This window comes from Citrus clementina, unplaced genomic scaffold (assembly GCF_000493195.1).
Source record: "Citrus clementina cultivar Clemenules unplaced genomic scaffold, Citrus_clementina_v1.0 scaffold_3, whole genome shotgun sequence".
In the NCBI taxonomy this organism is placed as follows: domain Eukaryota; kingdom Viridiplantae; phylum Streptophyta; class Magnoliopsida; order Sapindales; family Rutaceae; genus Citrus; species Citrus x clementina.
The window spans coordinates 46,280,171-46,298,171 of NW_006262339.1; the positions used below are offsets into that span (position 1 = coordinate 46,280,171).

Genomic DNA, 18,001 nt, shown 5'->3' on the forward strand with positions numbered 1-18,001 from the left:
TATTAATTCATAAAAGTGATAATCCAAAATTGATCTCATTAAATAATTTTAGTTGCACGTATGAGAATGCCACATTAGAACCTTTTTTTTTTTTTTCGAGTTTCAAAAAGTTAGAATCAGATCTAAGTCAACATCACTTTCAAGAAAGACAAGCAAAACTTAAGACATATTTTACAAAATAGTTTAATTATTAAATAAAAGGTCCTATATGTATGAATGTGTGTGTGTGTGTGTAATGTAATAAATTTATTAAAATATTAATAGCGCATCCACTCTAAGTTGAGATTAGTAAAAATTATTATTTGATCAGTGTTATCATTTTGTTGAGATTTTATCATATTAAACTTATATATTTATGATATACAATTTTTATTCAAATGATGTGTCAACAATTACAACTTTACAAATATTTTTAATCATTAATTTGATAATATTTCACCAAAGACAAATGATGACATGTCATATAACATATCAATTAGGATACCAACTACATTTGTATATCATCATTTGAATATAAATAAAAGAAAAAAATATTATTCATCAATTTTTAAATAGAATACTAATAGGTGGTATTATCATAAAATTATTACAAGTAGTAATATTTGAGCCTCTCAATTTATCCCAATAGTCCTCACTTTTCAATTTACCTCATCCATTCTTAAAAATAACCTTATGAAAAAATTAAAAATAATTATGTCCTTTAATTTTTTTCCGTCCCAGTTACACTCTCTCTTTAGGAACCGCACTACACCCTTCTCATCATTAGCAAATCAATCTATCATATTGAATAACTTGTTTTTTTTTTTTTTAAATTTTTTTCTTTGCAAAACATAATGAACAAATGGTTCAATGAATGAAAATAATAGCAAATCCCTAAATTGAATATCCTCCAACTATGATGATTTGAAATCTCCTTGCTTTCCTGATCATCCTTGGAGGGAGTTCCCCCTCATTAATTTTTTTGTCGCAATGCTTTAAAAAATATTAGGTCATTGGTAATAGCTTTCTTTTCTGCAATAATCCCTTGGTAGTAATGGAAATGAAAAATTAGTTAATTTATTAATTTTAATTGTAAAAATTCTGTATTGATTTTAATATTAAGGTGACATTACTCAATGAAAAGTTTTTTATTTCATTACCGAGTGAGAGTCTAGACATTTGCTACTTTGATTTTAATTTTTCTTTACTTTTTTTTTTATCTTTAATAAAGTAATTTTATAAATAAATGAGATTAATTAAAAAGTGAGGGCTGATGAGACTATTAGAGGGGTTAAAACATCACTAATCTGAATACAACCGGCGACTTGAAGAAATCCAAACTGCCAAGTCAAAGCCCATCCAAAAACATCGGGCTGGCTGTGCTTTTTTCGTTTATGCTTAACAACACTCAAAGTACTGACAGTGTAAAACCTGACAACACCGTCTCCTAATATTTACAATGCGCGCGCAAGCGAAAGCTTGAGGTCACGTGTTTAGGTCAAATTGGTCAACCGTGTAATGTGCTTAAGAATTAAGGTCGGAATTGGTATGACTTAGTAGTTAGTAGGGGTGTTTAAGGGTTTACATCCATTATATTTTGTTAAATTCCAGCCCAATCCATCAATATTAGAATTTATATTTTGGATTTAATCTCCATCCAATCACTTATTGAAATTCAATATAATCTAAATTAATAAAAAAATTAAATCCAATCTAATCTGACCTAATCAATCTGATTAAAATAAAGATTTAGAAATAAAAATCTAATCAATTGCTTTTCTAAGATCTAAAAACTAGCTATCATCATCACCATCAACTCTCTTAAAATTTCATGATTCATGTGTTTTATTATCACATCGTTAAAAAAAATAATTGAAAATAAATATTGACTATGACTTATAGTTTGTACTTTGTATTATTATTGCATATTTATAGTTACACAAAATTAAGTTTTTTAGGATTTTTTTAAAGTAAAACTTAAAAGTGACATGTAGCTTTCTTTAAAAGGTAAATAAAAAATTAATTGGTTTGATTTGTTTATATTGAATTTCAATCATAAATCCATAAACCAATTCAATAAGCATGGATGGGCATGGGTTGGGTTACATAGGGTTTGTGATAATTTAATTCGACCCACTATATAAATGAGTTTAAATAAAAATTAATACAACCCAACTAAATAAATATGTTCAATGTAATCTAATCCTTAAATCATTAGGTTGGTTTAGGTTAAAAGTCAAATCAAAATAAAAATTTAAATAAAGGAGAAGATATGAAACTTAAAAAGAAACTTATAAAAAATCAAATATAAATGTTATACCATGAAATTTCATTCATTGCCCAAGAGTCAATAACGAAAACTAAAAAACCAACTATTTTAAAATTAAGAAAATTTCAACAACGAGCTTTTAAACAAGTATATTCTGTGAAAATAAATAAATCAATTCAATATTACAAATTAGCATACAGTAGAAAGGAACTAAGTATGCATAAATGAAGAAATACCTTACTTTGACTAAGAATTAAGACTTGAGAGAGTGATTTCAACTTTGGAATTAGAGTTTAGAACAATAGATGCAAGAATGAAATAGTCTTTTTTATAAAAGAATAAAAAGAGATTAAAAATTAGGTTAGTCGTTTAAGTGTTTAGGGTTTTGCCATTGAAGATTAACATATTATTATTATTATTATATTTTATATTGGTTGGATTAGATTAAACGGATTCATCATAATTAATTAAATCCAACTTAAATATTAATTGGGTTTAGAAAAATTGACCCATTTACCTCACAATAACCCACTCACCTTATCAAAATTGGATTGGGTTGGATCTAATCTATTGGGTTGGATTAGGTTTTCCCCTCCCCATCAATAACATTAGATTATCCATTTTGCAATCTAATCTAATCAAATCAAAATGTCAATTCAAAAAAATTGGTTTAATTTGGATTTAGATTGGATGTTGAACACCTTTGACCTAATAGTCAAAGGGTTTATTTAATCCAAAAAGTTTATTTTACAATTTTTGATATTGTTTCGTTGTATTCTGAGTAGAACTTTTGAGAATTAAATATGTTATTTTACCTAAATTAGTAAAATCTTAAATTTTAGACTTATGAAAGTATATGTTGAAAAGTTATTTTTTAAATATTAAATTATCTAAAATATCTTTCATTTATTTTTACAATCTTATTTAATTCCTTTAATAACATCATTTAAAAAAATTTGCTTATTAAATTAATTTTATAATTATTTATAAAAACTCTCATTGACACTAAATAACTAATTTTTTTTAATAAAAGTTGTTCTAAAAAAATTTACTTTAATAATTTTTTATTTTTAGTTTTGTTATACATAGGATTTTGCCCAACTCAATTATTTGATAAATTTTACTGCTTATTAAAATATTTTTACTGCTTATTAAATTATTTTTTATTGTAAAAACAAACAATATACTACTTATATTCAGATATTTAAAAAAGAAAAATAAACATGTCATTCAGATTTTCGTATTCAGACTTTAAAAAAATTTAGATCCATTTAGATTTCAGACAAAAAAACAAACGTTACCTAACTCTCATAAAGCTTTTATAGAGGCTCAAACATTTACTCTCATAAATGTAAGTGCAAGTCTCTTCCACTAGATTAAAGGCTAATTGGTTTAATAAATTCTATTTAAAAAAATTATACCAGGCAAATTCTAGAATGGTTCTGGAGGCAAAACTCGACTATTAATTGAATCATTAAACACGGAGCATCCACATCAGGCTAGTTGCATGTGTGTTAAATTTTTGTCTGTGTAAGTTGCAATGAAACGTAACTCTGATATCTTTTAGAATTTACATACATACACGTGTGTGTGTGTGTGTGTGTGTGTAATTTACAATATTTTTTAATATCAAATGAAGAAAAAATATTGACAATTAATCAATTAAATTATTTTCTAGAATAAGCATGGAGCCACCACAAGCACTTATATAAATTTATTTAATTAGATATCACTGGTTGGAGAAAAAATATATATCAAATAATATCAAAAATTTTGTGGCTGTATCAATATTTGAAAAAAAAAAATCTGTCTAATGATTTTATTGAGTAAATGAATTTAGTTAGTGCTTTGATGGGTTCAAATTGTCTTGACCATTACTTTATTAGTTATCATTTAAATTAAATTAGTCCCATATAAGTATACATACATATTGATTTTTAAATATTATTTAATAAAATTTTTAAATTTTATCAAAACATAACACAAGATTATATACAATAAAGATCTTTCTAAGTTATATTAGATGTAAGTATACGAGTAAGTAAAATTTATTCATTGATTCACTTGACCTCATTTAACTTTTTTCTAATAATTTTCATACTAAAAAGACCGATAGTAAGTTTCAATAATTGTACTTTAAGAAAATTCGATACCATAATTCAGAAAACATGCGTAAAATGATTTGTCGGCAAATGGGAACTGATTCATTCGGGAACCATATATGTCGTTCGGGGGACAGGAAAATCTCCGTAATTTATTAACGAATGCTTGATTGACAGCCAACAATCAATTAAACCCCATGGTCTTTAAGTAGACCTTCAGTTTCAGAGTAGAGTGGTAGCTCCAGGCAATCGATTAAAGCTATCAGCCCTACTACTTCGTCAATACACCGCAGCCACCGAGGGGTTGCTCTATGGCAATTGCCAATTGTCCTTACTCTTAGGCGGACGAAGCGTTTCCGGTTCAAACTTTAAAACACACCTGCTAATCTGAGTTATTATTTAGTAAGTGATTTTTTCTTTCAATAAAATAAGAAATAAATTAAAAGATAAAAAAGATATATAATTTAATATAATATATTTTAATTTGTAGTATATTAAAATTTATATTTTTTTTGTTTTTTAATTCTTATTTTAATTAAATAAGAGATTTTTTATTAAAAATTTACTCTATTAATTTTATTTTAATTTTAAAGATATTACGCTTTCCCGAATTTTTAACTTATTATCTTTTTTATTATATCTATAAAATGCAGTAATTTTTTTTTTTAAAAAAAAGGTAAAACCATATGGACCACCACCATTGTATTCGTAATTGAGTACCCAGGCCTAGCATGCAGACAACCAAAAAAAAAAAGAAACGAGGGTCGGGGTCCTATTTATTAATTATTTGAAGCTTTCCCTCCGGACCCTACGTTGGAACTTTTTTTTTTTTTACATGAGACTATTGTTCAGATTACAACTCATATTATATAAAAATATAACTGATATTTATAAATTAAATTATTACTGGGACCAACTTACATCAATGCTAATGAAGCTCTGTCCAAATTTTAATCCTCACAAATATTCGAGGGATGTTCACTCCTCACTCATGGATAAGGAAGAGAACTGTCTTCACTTAATTTTTAATTAAAAAAATAAAATATCCCTACAATATTTTTGTGGGGGTTCGAACTGCTGCCCTCCAAGTTGGAGGGCAGTAGCCCTGACCAGTCGGCCGAATGGCTCCCTACGTTGAAAATTGGAATCTAAATTTGAAGCTTCCCACCTGACCATACATTGGAATCTAACCAAACATCTGCGTAAATACTGAAAAGTGCCCCAACTATATGGAAATTTATGACTCATAAAAAAATAAAAAATATATATATATATATATGTGTGTGTATATATATATTGAAATTTATATTTAATAGTTACATTCAGTGGGGGGTCGTTTTAAAAAGTCAAGATAAAATTTTCTCAAAAAAGAAAAATGAAAAAAAAAAGAAAGTCAAGATAATTCTAAACTAATTACTGATATGATTAACATTTTTTCCCTTCTTTTTCGGAGAATGGTGGAGATGGCGCGGTTATATACTATTAGACACATCAAACTTTTCATTTCTCTAGAAAAGTTCATTGAAGAGAAATCGTCATTAATCCTTATATGGCGATATGACATGATTCTGTCAGCGACAATAATTGTACATCATTGACAAAAGTGGGGAATCAGTGCCCTACGTAAATATAGAAAAATTACTCGCGAAACCGTTAAATTCATTTAAACTTACTTGCAAAACTTTATCTTTGCGGGTAATTTTGTGGGTGACAGACAAGTTTTACATTTTAAATTTAAATCTATTACAGGTTGTGAATGGGTTTAGTATTAAAAAAAAATCTGCCAGATTATGTTTTGAATTTTAATCACAAAAATTACATTGAAAAAATGAATCATAAATATATCTAAGCTAAAGTTATTACTAGTGACCTAGTATTTTTAGTTTCTAAATCTAACCTAACTCACTGCTGCAGCCACATGCCCTCCTCTTTCCACACACACACACAGAGATAAGTGTAATAAGCTTTTAATAAGTAGAAATTTTATAATTTTTAAATTTAATATAATTAATATTTTATTTTAATTTGATTAATTGTTTGTTTTGTTTTAATGATTTGAACATAATGATTGCTTGTTAAAGTTGGGTTTTTATTCGTTTAATTAATAACTAACGGGAGTTGTCCAAAATTTACTAGTTAACATTATTGACAATACTTGTACATTGATCAAAAGATGGAGTAAGACATTGATCTCAGCGATGATGATTTGCTCACAATAAAAATATTTTGTGTTAAATTGATATATTTAGTATATTTGTCTTAATGTTGAAATTTTAATTTCTCATTTATATTGATAAAATGTAGAATCAAGTATTTTGTACGGGCTTTTAAGTTAATGTTATAAATTTATAATTTGAATTATATAATTTAAATTTTAATGTATTATGTATTTTATTAACATTTGTGAGGTTAAATGTAATAAACTAAAAAATATTTGCTGTGAATTTGATAATTCTCGAAATCCACATTGGATTGTGAACAAATTTAATAATTGGCAAATGCTAAGTTACAATAATTGTAACATACATTCCTCATGTGATCCACACAAATTGTGGGTCTAATAATTTAATCTTTTTGTGAGTATAAGTTTAGTAATGTCAAACCCACAATGAATACTATGCATTGCGTTCCTTGCCACGGGGTGGGAGTTGATCACAATATATTAATTCTTTTGTTCGCAAATAAAATATGTATTCTTTTTTTCTAATTAAACATAGCCAATTTATGCACAAAAATAATATTGACCCACATTGCACAAAAATGAAAGAAAATGGACAACCGTCTAATAGCTCATTAATTTGTTTTGTAGAATCACGCGGTCAAACTTTCTTCCTGGAGAATTGGGCAACTAATTGAATTGTTGGAATCCAACATTAATTATTTATGCTTTTGTTAAATTAAAAACTTTTTATAAGAATTTAGTACTAAGTTGAGTTTTTACTGAATAATAAATTAATAGTTAGTAGACATGATAAATAAATAAAATAATTAAAATAATTTTAACCATTAATCTAAACACTTTTGTCAAAATTATAGCCTCTAAGAATTAATTAAATGCGAATCTTTTTCCCTTCAGAGTTCAAATACAAGTTAGAGAGATAGTTTCACCAGCACAGGTGGCTGCATCCGATCCAAGTACAATATTGATCTTTTGAAATAGAGCTGGCAAAACGGGTCATCGGATCGTGTTCGTGTCGTGTCAAATTTAAATTGACCCAAACCCGACCCATTTAATAATCGTGTCAAAATATTGAGACCCAAATCCGACACGAAAAAATAATCGGGTTACCTAATAACTCATTTAATATCTATATATTGAACAAAAGTTACATCAAATATTTACACACTGTCATACATACGCTATGTACATACATACATACATACATAATTTATCAATATTATAAAATATACATATCTACCAATATATTACTCATTTACACTATTGAGGTTTTAATTATATATATATAATATTTTATATCAATATTATAAAATATAGATGTCTATCAATTTTTACACATTTACACTATTGAAGATCTAAATGTATTTAAAATTTTATAAATAAAACACTGTGTTTATATTCACCCTTTTAAAGAATAAAAAAAAGAAAATCATTACTAATATATGAGTTTTAATGATAAGAATATGTAAATTATTTTAAAATAGAAAATATAATCGAGTCATTGATCGGGCAAATGGGTCAAGAATTTTAACCCAAACCCGACACAAAAAAAAATTATGTTGACCCTGACCCGACCCATTTAATAATCATGTTAAATTTAACGACCCATACCCATTTATTTATGTCGTGTTCGTGTCGGATAATCGGATCGTGTCAAATTTTACCAGCTCTATTTTGAAAGACCAATGATCCGGACCCGCGAGTGGGCATGCACGTTAGGGTTCGGGACAAGGACTTGCCGAACGTATGCTTGTACACGTTTCTCAACTACACTTTTACTTTCCCTCGTGACGATTGTATCGAGTTCGAGGCCAGTTAAGATATTTTTATTGACTTTACAGTGCCGTCCAACTGGAAAGCATAAAATGTCGTCATCAGCAAGGCACGTAACGTTACATATAAAAGGAACACGTTTTTACATTTAACTAATTAGCCCTCGTCACTTGGCTTTAGCTATTTTAAGATGTTAGGCTCCACCACGTACCCAAACCAGTGCATGTGTTTTGATCACGAGTGTGCAACGTTACATGCCAATGCCTAACGCGAAGCAGTCCACCGACTGAGGAGCGGCTGAAAATAACGAGACTATAATGTTGAACACACGTGATCGTATAAATTAAGCGCAATCATATGATGGCATTTTGTCTTCTTGCTACATTTCTGAGACAGCGTCATCATGCCAAGCCGATACCAAGCAAATAGAGAGGATGGCATGACCCATCTGGCGACCATCTTATGCTCGGATTCCCATTAAGAGAAGAACATGGGAACATTATTAATTTGTCCTCTCACTGTTGTGTTGCAGTGATCCATCGTTAGAGTCTTAGAGATGGTCCCGCTACTTGTTTACCTACAACCGTACATACCCAATAATTCAGGAAAAGGCGGAAAGAGCGCACATGCCTACTTGCAAAGAGCAATTAAAGAACTCTGAGGCATCGTCGGAACGTGGGTCACTTTGTTCATTATTGCTGTGCCCACTATAGGTGAAATGACTGCAATTCTATGCATGGTAGGTAGTATGCTGATATGTCCTTTACATACGCGCCCATCTCTTCGAGTGTGCAATTAATCGGCCAATGTCTTCGCTAGGATATTATTATTGACTCGTTGACTGGTAGCTAGCTACTGGCTCGACAGTAGTGGAAATTTGGATATTATTATTGACTCATTGACTGGTCGCTAGCCAGCTAAGCTAGGCAGTTGTGGAAATTTGGATAATTATCAAACACCTCTCCTGGCGTTTGGTTTTCTCTCAGTTTGATAGATTGTAATCGCATATTCTCAAACATCTCCCCTAACGTTAATAGACTGTTTATTTGACCGTTTGTTACATGATAAAATAATCAAAATGAAAATACCCCTAATTAAAAAATAATTTGCATACTGAAAAGAAAGTAAACTGACTACACATTTCAAACTATCCTCACCGTGTAATTCTATCTTTAATTTAACCACAACTTACATCACAACACATTAATGCCAATCATCATATCAAAACAATTTTTGTATCCTAAATCAATCTACTCTTTCAAGTGGTCAAATATTGTTGAACACAACCAGCTACAATAGTCGTAAAGAAAATGAAAGAAATGGCTATAAAGTCTAACAGAGTCTCACATAAATCACTCAACAGTAATTACCGACAATAATAGAATTAACATTAGGTTGGACTAAGACCAAATTGGTCCACAACACACTACAAGTCGCTAGAGTTTATTTGCACTTGTTTAGCAAAGAAGAAACAAGAAGTTTCAAAACACATAATATACATATAATATTATTTCCGTCTAATACACATTAGTAAGCCTCGTATTGAACTATATTACATATAAAAGAAATACGCCAAACTTCAGGGGAGGTCTCTGATAATTACCTGTGGAAATTTCACTTGCCTTGAAATTTAGTCTTGTAACTCACAAGGGGAGGAGAATGATCTGTTCTCTTTTATAGATTTTGATTTTATCATTAATTTTTTTTAATTTCATTACTCATCATTCTCGGAATTATTTAAAAAAAAATTTGACCCCAACCACAAAATAACACATTTTTTCTAATTAAAACGCAAATAAGTATTAACCAAAAAAAATCAAACTCCTTATAAAGAGACTCCAGTTGTGTAAGAAGTTTAGTTACAAAAGGGATATTTTAATTCAAGAATTTAATTTAAAAATCCAAACATGAAAACTTTGAACATTTATTTAGTTCAATTGAAGGATTGAGATAATTAAAAATGTTGTATTAAAACTTTATTTAAAATAAGACTTGAAAATAAAAAGGTGGATGATATATTAAAACTGTGGTAGTGCTTGTTTTTTCATCTAAAATTTAAATGAGTTTGAATGTTACTAAAGTCTGAAAGAGTCTAAATGAATATATCATAATAATATGTTTGTTTTTTTTTTATTTTTTGACGTCTGAGGGTAAGTAATAAGTTATTTATTTCTATAAGCTCAAAACATTTTAAATTTAATATTTTTACACTTCCGACCTTGAAAACTGTTATCTAATAATAAAAGTATTTGTTTAATTCAAATTGAATGTATGTTGAGTATTTAATACCAAACAAAATTTGAGATTAAGGAAAATACTAATATGACATCTAATAGTTAGGTAGGAAATAAGTACATTTAATGAGGGTATTTGCGTGAAAAAAAATTAAATTTTCATTCAAACATTTTATCATTTAAATAAAAGTCAAGAAATTTTACTTTTTTCATTCAAATAAAATGTCTTACGGTCATTCTTCAGACAAAAAGCAAACAAGCCAAAACATTAAAACATCTTAAATTAAGCCAAACTAAGACTTAAAACATAAAAATAAACAACCCTTGCTAAAAATGGAGAGTGACTCTTGGTATACTCCCTTTTTCAAAGAGATTACACCAGCAAAAATTCTGCAAAATCTATCTTTACATTTTGGTTTATCAAGAGTCTCTTGAAAAATAATTTCTGCAAGTGTCTGCTCCTAGTTTAGCAAGTTTTGTCTTATAAAATAGGGAAAATGACACCTACACACTAAAGATTTAAGAAAATAGTCATGCAGAACCAAATTTTCAATAAGGAAAACTAATCCACTTTTGACTATATACCATTTGTATATAGTAACTAAAAAATCAACTTTAAAATTTTTCAATAAATACAAATATAATTCAAATAGTTTAGTTTTTCTAATGGACTAATAATATTGGATTTTTTATTATTTAAAATAAATTTTAAAATGTAAATTATTACATTTATTTTAATAACATATTTACATTTATGATAAAAAATTTCAGTAAATATTTTGGTTAAATAGATTTTAAAATTAATAGAATATATCTCATGTATTAATAATATTAAAATTATTTTATATAATATTGAAAATGATTTAAATTCTTTATATATTTATTTTAATACTATGATTCTATTTATTATAAAATTTAGTTTAATATAATACAAGATTGTAAAATACCCCCCCCCCCTCCCTCCCCCGGGGGGTGTTTGGTTTAAAGAAATAAAAGGAAAGGAGGAGATGGGAAATAAATAAGGGGAGAAAAAATAAATTTTCATGTCAAACGAAACAATAAAATTGAGATTGATACTTTTTTTCTCTCATTTTTCTTCTCCCTCCTTTATATTACTTTTCCCTTCTTTCATTTCTTCCAAACAAACATGGGTTTAATGTGTCATTAACTTATTAGTAATTACTCCACTAAATTTTAATTATTTCCTTAATTAACGACAAAGATTTAGATCCTCTCTTGATCTGATCACCGTCTGAGTTTTTGAAGATCCATTGACATATGATATTATTAAAATCAATGGTCAGGATTTCTTTGTAATTAATTTTTTTCACAACTTCTTAAGTGACGTGCTTTAATTCCTTAAAAATCTCTATTATGACTGATTTTTTCCACTACACTTTTCAATTTCCACTGCACTCTTCTTCTCCTAAATAATTAGCTATTGTAGTACGAAAATTTTGAGAAAACCAATTTACCAGATTGAATGTGATCCAATTTACAAATTGTTGTTCTTTGTATTTTTGTGCTTTTGCCTTTTTGATCAAGAGCTTTATGTTAGTGTACAAGTGTTTCTCTTGTTTAATGTTTTACTGATCAATGCTTAGATTTGTTTATGCTAATAACACAATATGAATAAGAGAATACTGTAAGTTTGGAGAAATGAGCAACAGAATGAAAGCTATTTGCATATGGTATAATTTTTGTTTTTAAAAAAGTGAAAGCTGTTCACACTTGATAATGAAGAACCTCAACTATAATACGCAACAAGTAATCTATGCCCTATGTAAGTTCTTCTACATAAGGCGAGTATATAGCAAACTCAAAATTTCTTCTCCACCGTAACATGAAGCTTTAATATTATCAAATTGTCTTAGATTCAATTTCTCTGCGTTTGAGAGCGTATAATATTCGGGCAGCATTCTTTTACATCTCATTTTCGCCATGTTGCAAAAGAACATAAAAGATTAAATAAGTGAAATATTGTTAATAAAAGGTGTACTTTCAACAGGTTTAGCATAAAACAGATAATACTACATTTTGTCGATCGGGTGGTGGGCATCAAAAAATTGTAAACTTATTTAAGAAGAAAATTGGACTGTCCCACTTTTTGTTTACCATCTATAGCAACATCATCTGGACAAATCTATCCATCATCATCATCATCATCATCATCATCATCATCATCATCATAGTAATGATAATAATAAAAATAAAATACATCAAAAAAAAAAAACAACAACATTACAACAAATAACGATAGTTTTTTTATACGAAATTATTCAAACTTTCGGCACAAGCATGTTAATTAATAATCTCATCAATAAAGAGATTGATGCTGAATCAATACTACCCGAGGATTATTACATCTAGTTAAGGGGACTTCAGCTTCTTACCTTGATAATGTTTACCGATTTTAATGTTTCCATTTTTGAAGATTTAGATTTCTTTTTTGAATTTGACAAAGATTTAATTTTGAGAGAGAGAGAGAGAGAGACGGTTTCATCGGGCTTTGGAAATTGAGGGATGAAACACATGTTTTGGGAGTAGTTAAATAAAAAATTAATTAGAATGAAATTCTGACCATTGATTTTAATAATGCCATATGCCAACGCCCAACGGATCTTCAAAAGCTTAGATAGTGATCATATTAGGAAGAGTGATCATATTAGGAAAGGATCTGAACCCGAAGACGAGAGCTGTTCTCCCTCAAATTTCAAGGTAGTTGTCATATAATTTTTATATTCATGTTATGATAATATCTGACCGCTTTGATGTAGATTTAAAAAGAATTGAACATGACCAACCAACTGGGCCTTAGCCCAGTGGTTAGGACCCCGCATTTACAACTGTGAGCGCAGCAGTTTGAGCCCCGTGATGCATTTAGGAGTTTATTTTCTTCTTTAATCATTAAGTGAAGGTAATCTTTTCCCTTTCAAAATGTGAGTGGAGTACCTTTCGAAATGTGAGTAAAGTAAACACCCCTCGAATATTAGAGAGAGTGAGTGAAATAGACACCCCTCGAATATTAGAGAGGGTAAAATCTGGACAGTATTATATAATAATTAATGTAAATTAAGCCCAGTAATTATTTGATTGTAAATATCAATTGTAAATCTCATATAATATGAGTTGTAATAATTAATGTAAATTAAGCCCACTAATCTGAACATTAGTCTCATGTAATTCAAAAAAAAAAAAGAAGAATTGAACATGACCAAATGCAACCAGGAGTTTTCACAACCAACTTTCATGGACAGAACAAAAGTTGGACACATCGTACAAAAGCCTGAACAGAGCCTTTCAATTATTGCCTCCACTAATCAAACTAGTTTAAACAAAGGGGAATCCTAGCTAGAAACCACGCACATGTTAATTTTCACAGTCTACCGTCTAATGTGATCATCGCACTTTTCAAAATACAAAATGACAAATAACAGGGGAGGTGAAAATAACATCAAGAGAGAAGCCAAGCGACCATGGCGTTTTGCTTCTCACAGTCCGTCTCATCTTCACCTTCGTGACTCTTGGGTTCATCCTTATCACCGCTTTCCCAAAGCCAAGATAAAACGTTCTCATTTTCATCACGTTGCGGATCATAATCTTGAATTACATTCTCCCAATCCCAATCGAAGTTACTGTCGTCAAAAAAAGAATTAACAGAAGAGCAGGAACGCAAGCTAACACTGTCTCCGTTAGCACTCACCAGTTCCTCACTCGTAGGCACATTGTTCCCAATTTGTCTTCCCTCAAAAGTATTCGTGACCCGAGTATCTTTCTCCTCCATTAAAGTCCAAACCTCATTGGGATCCAGAAGATCATTAAAACACAACTTCGCATCGTCAATGCCTTCGAATGGTTCTAGAATTTCAGTCTCTTTCTCCTCACCAGTGCGGCACAACATAGATTTATTATTGATTCTTGTTTCCTCACCAGAACAAAGCACCGATTTTTCCCTCACTTCACTCGAATCCAGCCCATTGTCTTCTTGACGACAAGGACTTCGTACAATTTTGTCCGTTGTCTCCTTGTCTTCAGCAAACGAATCCAAATCCATGCAACCAACTAAGGCAGTGCTGGGTAAAGTCTCTTTCTCTAGTGTGGGTGTGGCTGGCAATGGTATGTCTTCTTCAATAGAAGCAACAATTTCTTCGGTTCCGATATTAATATTACCATCTTTGGCAACAATTTCTTCGGTTCCGATATTAATATTACCATCTTTCTTACTGTGGCTTTTGTTTTTCATAATTGCCGATCCAATTTTTTTGCCAGCTTTCCTATCCGATGCAACGCCTGTGCCGGCGGCGGCCACGTCCACCTTCACTGGTAGTGTTTTTTCACTAGATGGCCTCCAGAAGGTGTGAATTTTTCTGCTCAAATGCGAGTTCCAGTAGTTCTTTATCTCGTTATCTGTTCTACCTGGCATATTGCTTGCAATTAAAGACCACCTGCAGCACGTAACGATGGTCAGCGTTAAAGTTGATTTTCTTAGTGTAAATTAATAGCCATCAACTTTTATCATGTAATGTTTATTTGATTTGTTATAATCTTTGAAAACATCCTTAGTTAAACTACAAGGTTACTCCTGTCCCACGGAAAGTATCCATTCAACTAGTTTTGAAACCAGATAATTAAAGATATTTACATCCAGATAAAATAATGTAAAAATAAATGATTGGATAATAAGGCCGAATAGCGAAAAATTAATGTACTTTAAAATGACAACAAGTTACACGTAACGATAAAAGAAACAGTTACGTCAAAGATAACTCCCAATAAATATCATTGAGTGATGCCTGAAAAGTAATAAGAAACTGACGTAATTTGAAAAAGGAGGGATGGTATTGCCAGTGATCTTAATTTAAGGCAGGAAAAAGAAAACTCACAGGCTGAAAAAGAAAATTTCTGTCCAGAAAGTAGAAAATTTTAAAGTATTTTGGCGCATGACACATCACCGTTTTAATTTGTAAGAGCAGAGAGAGAGAGAGAGAGAAAATTCAACGATGCATTTCTTGGCTTCACATTCCAGCTTCCAAGGAGCCCCAGTCCCAATACAGACAAGTGCTTCTCGATATCACATTTTTCACATGCATGTTATGTTTCAGTAAGAGCAGCTAAGACACAGACACACTAACCTGTTACCCAAAGATGCATGCAACTTAATGATGATCTCTTCCTCTTCAGCAGTAATGTTACCTCTCTTCAAGTCAGCTCTCAAGTAATTGATCCACCGCAATCTGCAACTCTTCCCACACCTCAGCAACCCTTTGAACCACAAAAAAAAGAAGAAAGAAAAGATCAAGGTTTCATGAAACGGAAACCATCTATGTATATCTACGCAAGTGAGCTTGCTAGAAAATGGTAATGGAAACGACATTACTAACCAGCATTCTTGGGCAGTGACCTCCATGACCCTTCTCCGTTAGCTTGAATATACTTGGTCAATATGTCATCCTCTTCAGCCGTCCATCTCCCCTTCTTTAGACCCACTTTCTCGCAACACGGAGCTCTCCCCATTCCTCTTAAGTACGCATCCACGCTCTCAAACAGAACGAAATGTAATCGTATATATTTAGTTATATTAATAAAGCCCCCGTACAAGTGTTTGCAAGTGGATGGAAAAGGGATGGTGAGTGAACAGAGCTTGTATTTTGCTTGGCTCTTGGAGTGGACTGTGAGCCTGTGAAAGTTAAAAAATAGATGTAATTTATATACAAGAGACACCATCACGTTGGGCATTGATGGGGATGTATGTGTGGTGTGAGATTGTGCCACGTGCGCCATCAGGAGAGGACCACGGTCGTGGCATCTACACCGTCTGGTGCCTCTGCTGGGAATTCAACGTCCCACGTTGATGCCTCTTCCACCAAAACAGGCATTTGTCCTCCCTCCTCTTGCGTCTTTGTTAAACTTAAATGCGCCAAAAAAATTCTCTCTTTAATTTGCTTAATTGTCCAATCTTCCTCTGCTCATTGTGACCTTGTCTGTTCATAAGGAGGAAAAAAAAATTAATAATGATAATTTTCATCCGAATAATAATATTAGCTGCAGGCAGATATTCAAAAAGGATAATTGTTGAAACCTCCCCTGAGGTTTCATATATTTGCAGATAGACCGCTAAGATGCTTATATTAGTGAACTTAACCCTCCCGTTATATAATTTTTTGGTTGACCGTTTGTTAACTGACCGTTTGTTAACTGACGCAAAGTAATTGTTTTGCCCCTGGAGCAAGATGAAGACCTGACAACCCTGCAAACGTTGCAGCTTTTATAACTACAATAATTACTGTTTTACCCTTGACGTTACCCATGATGAGTATGCGTATTTACAATAGCAAATAATTTGACAATTTTACCCTCACAAACAGAGGAAGATTACAAATCCACCCAAATGACGAAATCTGCATAACAAAGCTATCAAAAGTTATACGATCGCGATTCATCTATCAATACAAATGTGCAAAATTAGGGGTCCTTTAATCCTCTACTCATACACACAGACAGTTCTAATTAATGACCATTAACCTTGTATCCTCTAGCATGTAACATCTATATTTACTAGTGTATTCTCCTCAGTCAACCTTCCATAAGCAGAATATTTAACATCATTCTCAGATGTTTTCATTGATATTGTCAAGCATCAGCAGCCTCTTCTCAGCAGGTGCTGCCATTGCACTGGCCATTGCTTTGGTATGCTTACCTTCGTAATCATTTGGAGCAGGCTTGATAGCTGCAATGCAGCTCAACTGATGCTTGAAAAGATTTTCAAGTTTGGAATTTTGCAGCAGCCTTGATTTAGGTCTTGATAACCACACCACAGATAACCTTGAAAACCATATCTAAAATAAGAAAACAATACAAGAAATGTCAAGATTACGTCATCTATGAGCTAGGCACTCCTCCATGTACCAAAAGGGGAATAACATTCCAAAAAGAGGATAATATAAATTGAGGAAAGAGGTATCCAAACCTAATAAAAGGCAATAGGAATAGACCAACAAAGTGTTGGCTCCACTGGCAATGGAGTCCCCTTAAGTGGCTTGACTGAGTTTGCTCCCCAGTTCGAGTCGCAGGGAAGTCGCATTTGTTGGGAGAACTTGTGCCTCCCGGTTCGAGCGGGGACTTCTAGTCTGGGTTGTGGTACGGGCTTAAAGGTGCCTCCCACAGTTGGGGCCCTTCCCAGGATACCTCATGGATAAGATCAAAAAAAATAATAATAATAATAGGAATAGAGATTTTATTTTTGAATTAGCCATTTAGATCCCCTAGTCAATTGCTAGTCTCTAAAACTCATCATAAGTTATGAAGAAATCAGAGTCCAGAGACATTTCAACAACATTTTTATTATGTTGTTTAAAGATGAATTAAATCGATTATGCTTAAGGCAACCAAAGCTATTCCCCACATTTTTTTAACTTGCATACACCTTGAAATGAATGTTAAAATATCAAAATATGATATAGTTTGT

The 18,001-nt window shown here is 31.1% G+C and overlaps 1 protein-coding gene across 2 annotated transcripts; it reads right to left on the reverse strand.

Moving 5' to 3' along the window:
- Positions 1-13,680: 13,680 nt before the first annotated feature.
- Positions 13,681-16,413, reverse strand: LOC18049115 (transcription factor MYB11). Of its 2 annotated transcripts, XM_024188810.1 has the most exons (4): positions 15,918-16,413; positions 15,669-15,798; positions 14,749-14,981; positions 13,681-14,706 (listed from the first exon to the last, which is right to left on the reverse strand). In XM_024188810.1, exons 1-4 carry the CDS (start codon positions 16,315-16,317, stop codon positions 13,991-13,993), a joined length of 1,479 nt encoding a protein of 492 aa, XP_024044578.1. In that variant the 5' UTR covers positions 16,318-16,413; the 3' UTR covers positions 13,681-13,990. The 2 variants fall into 2 exon arrangements, with proteins under 2 accessions (XP_024044578.1, XP_006444460.2); XM_006444397.2 differs by having other exon boundaries at positions 13,682-14,981.
- Positions 16,414-18,001: the final 1,588 nt, after the last annotated feature.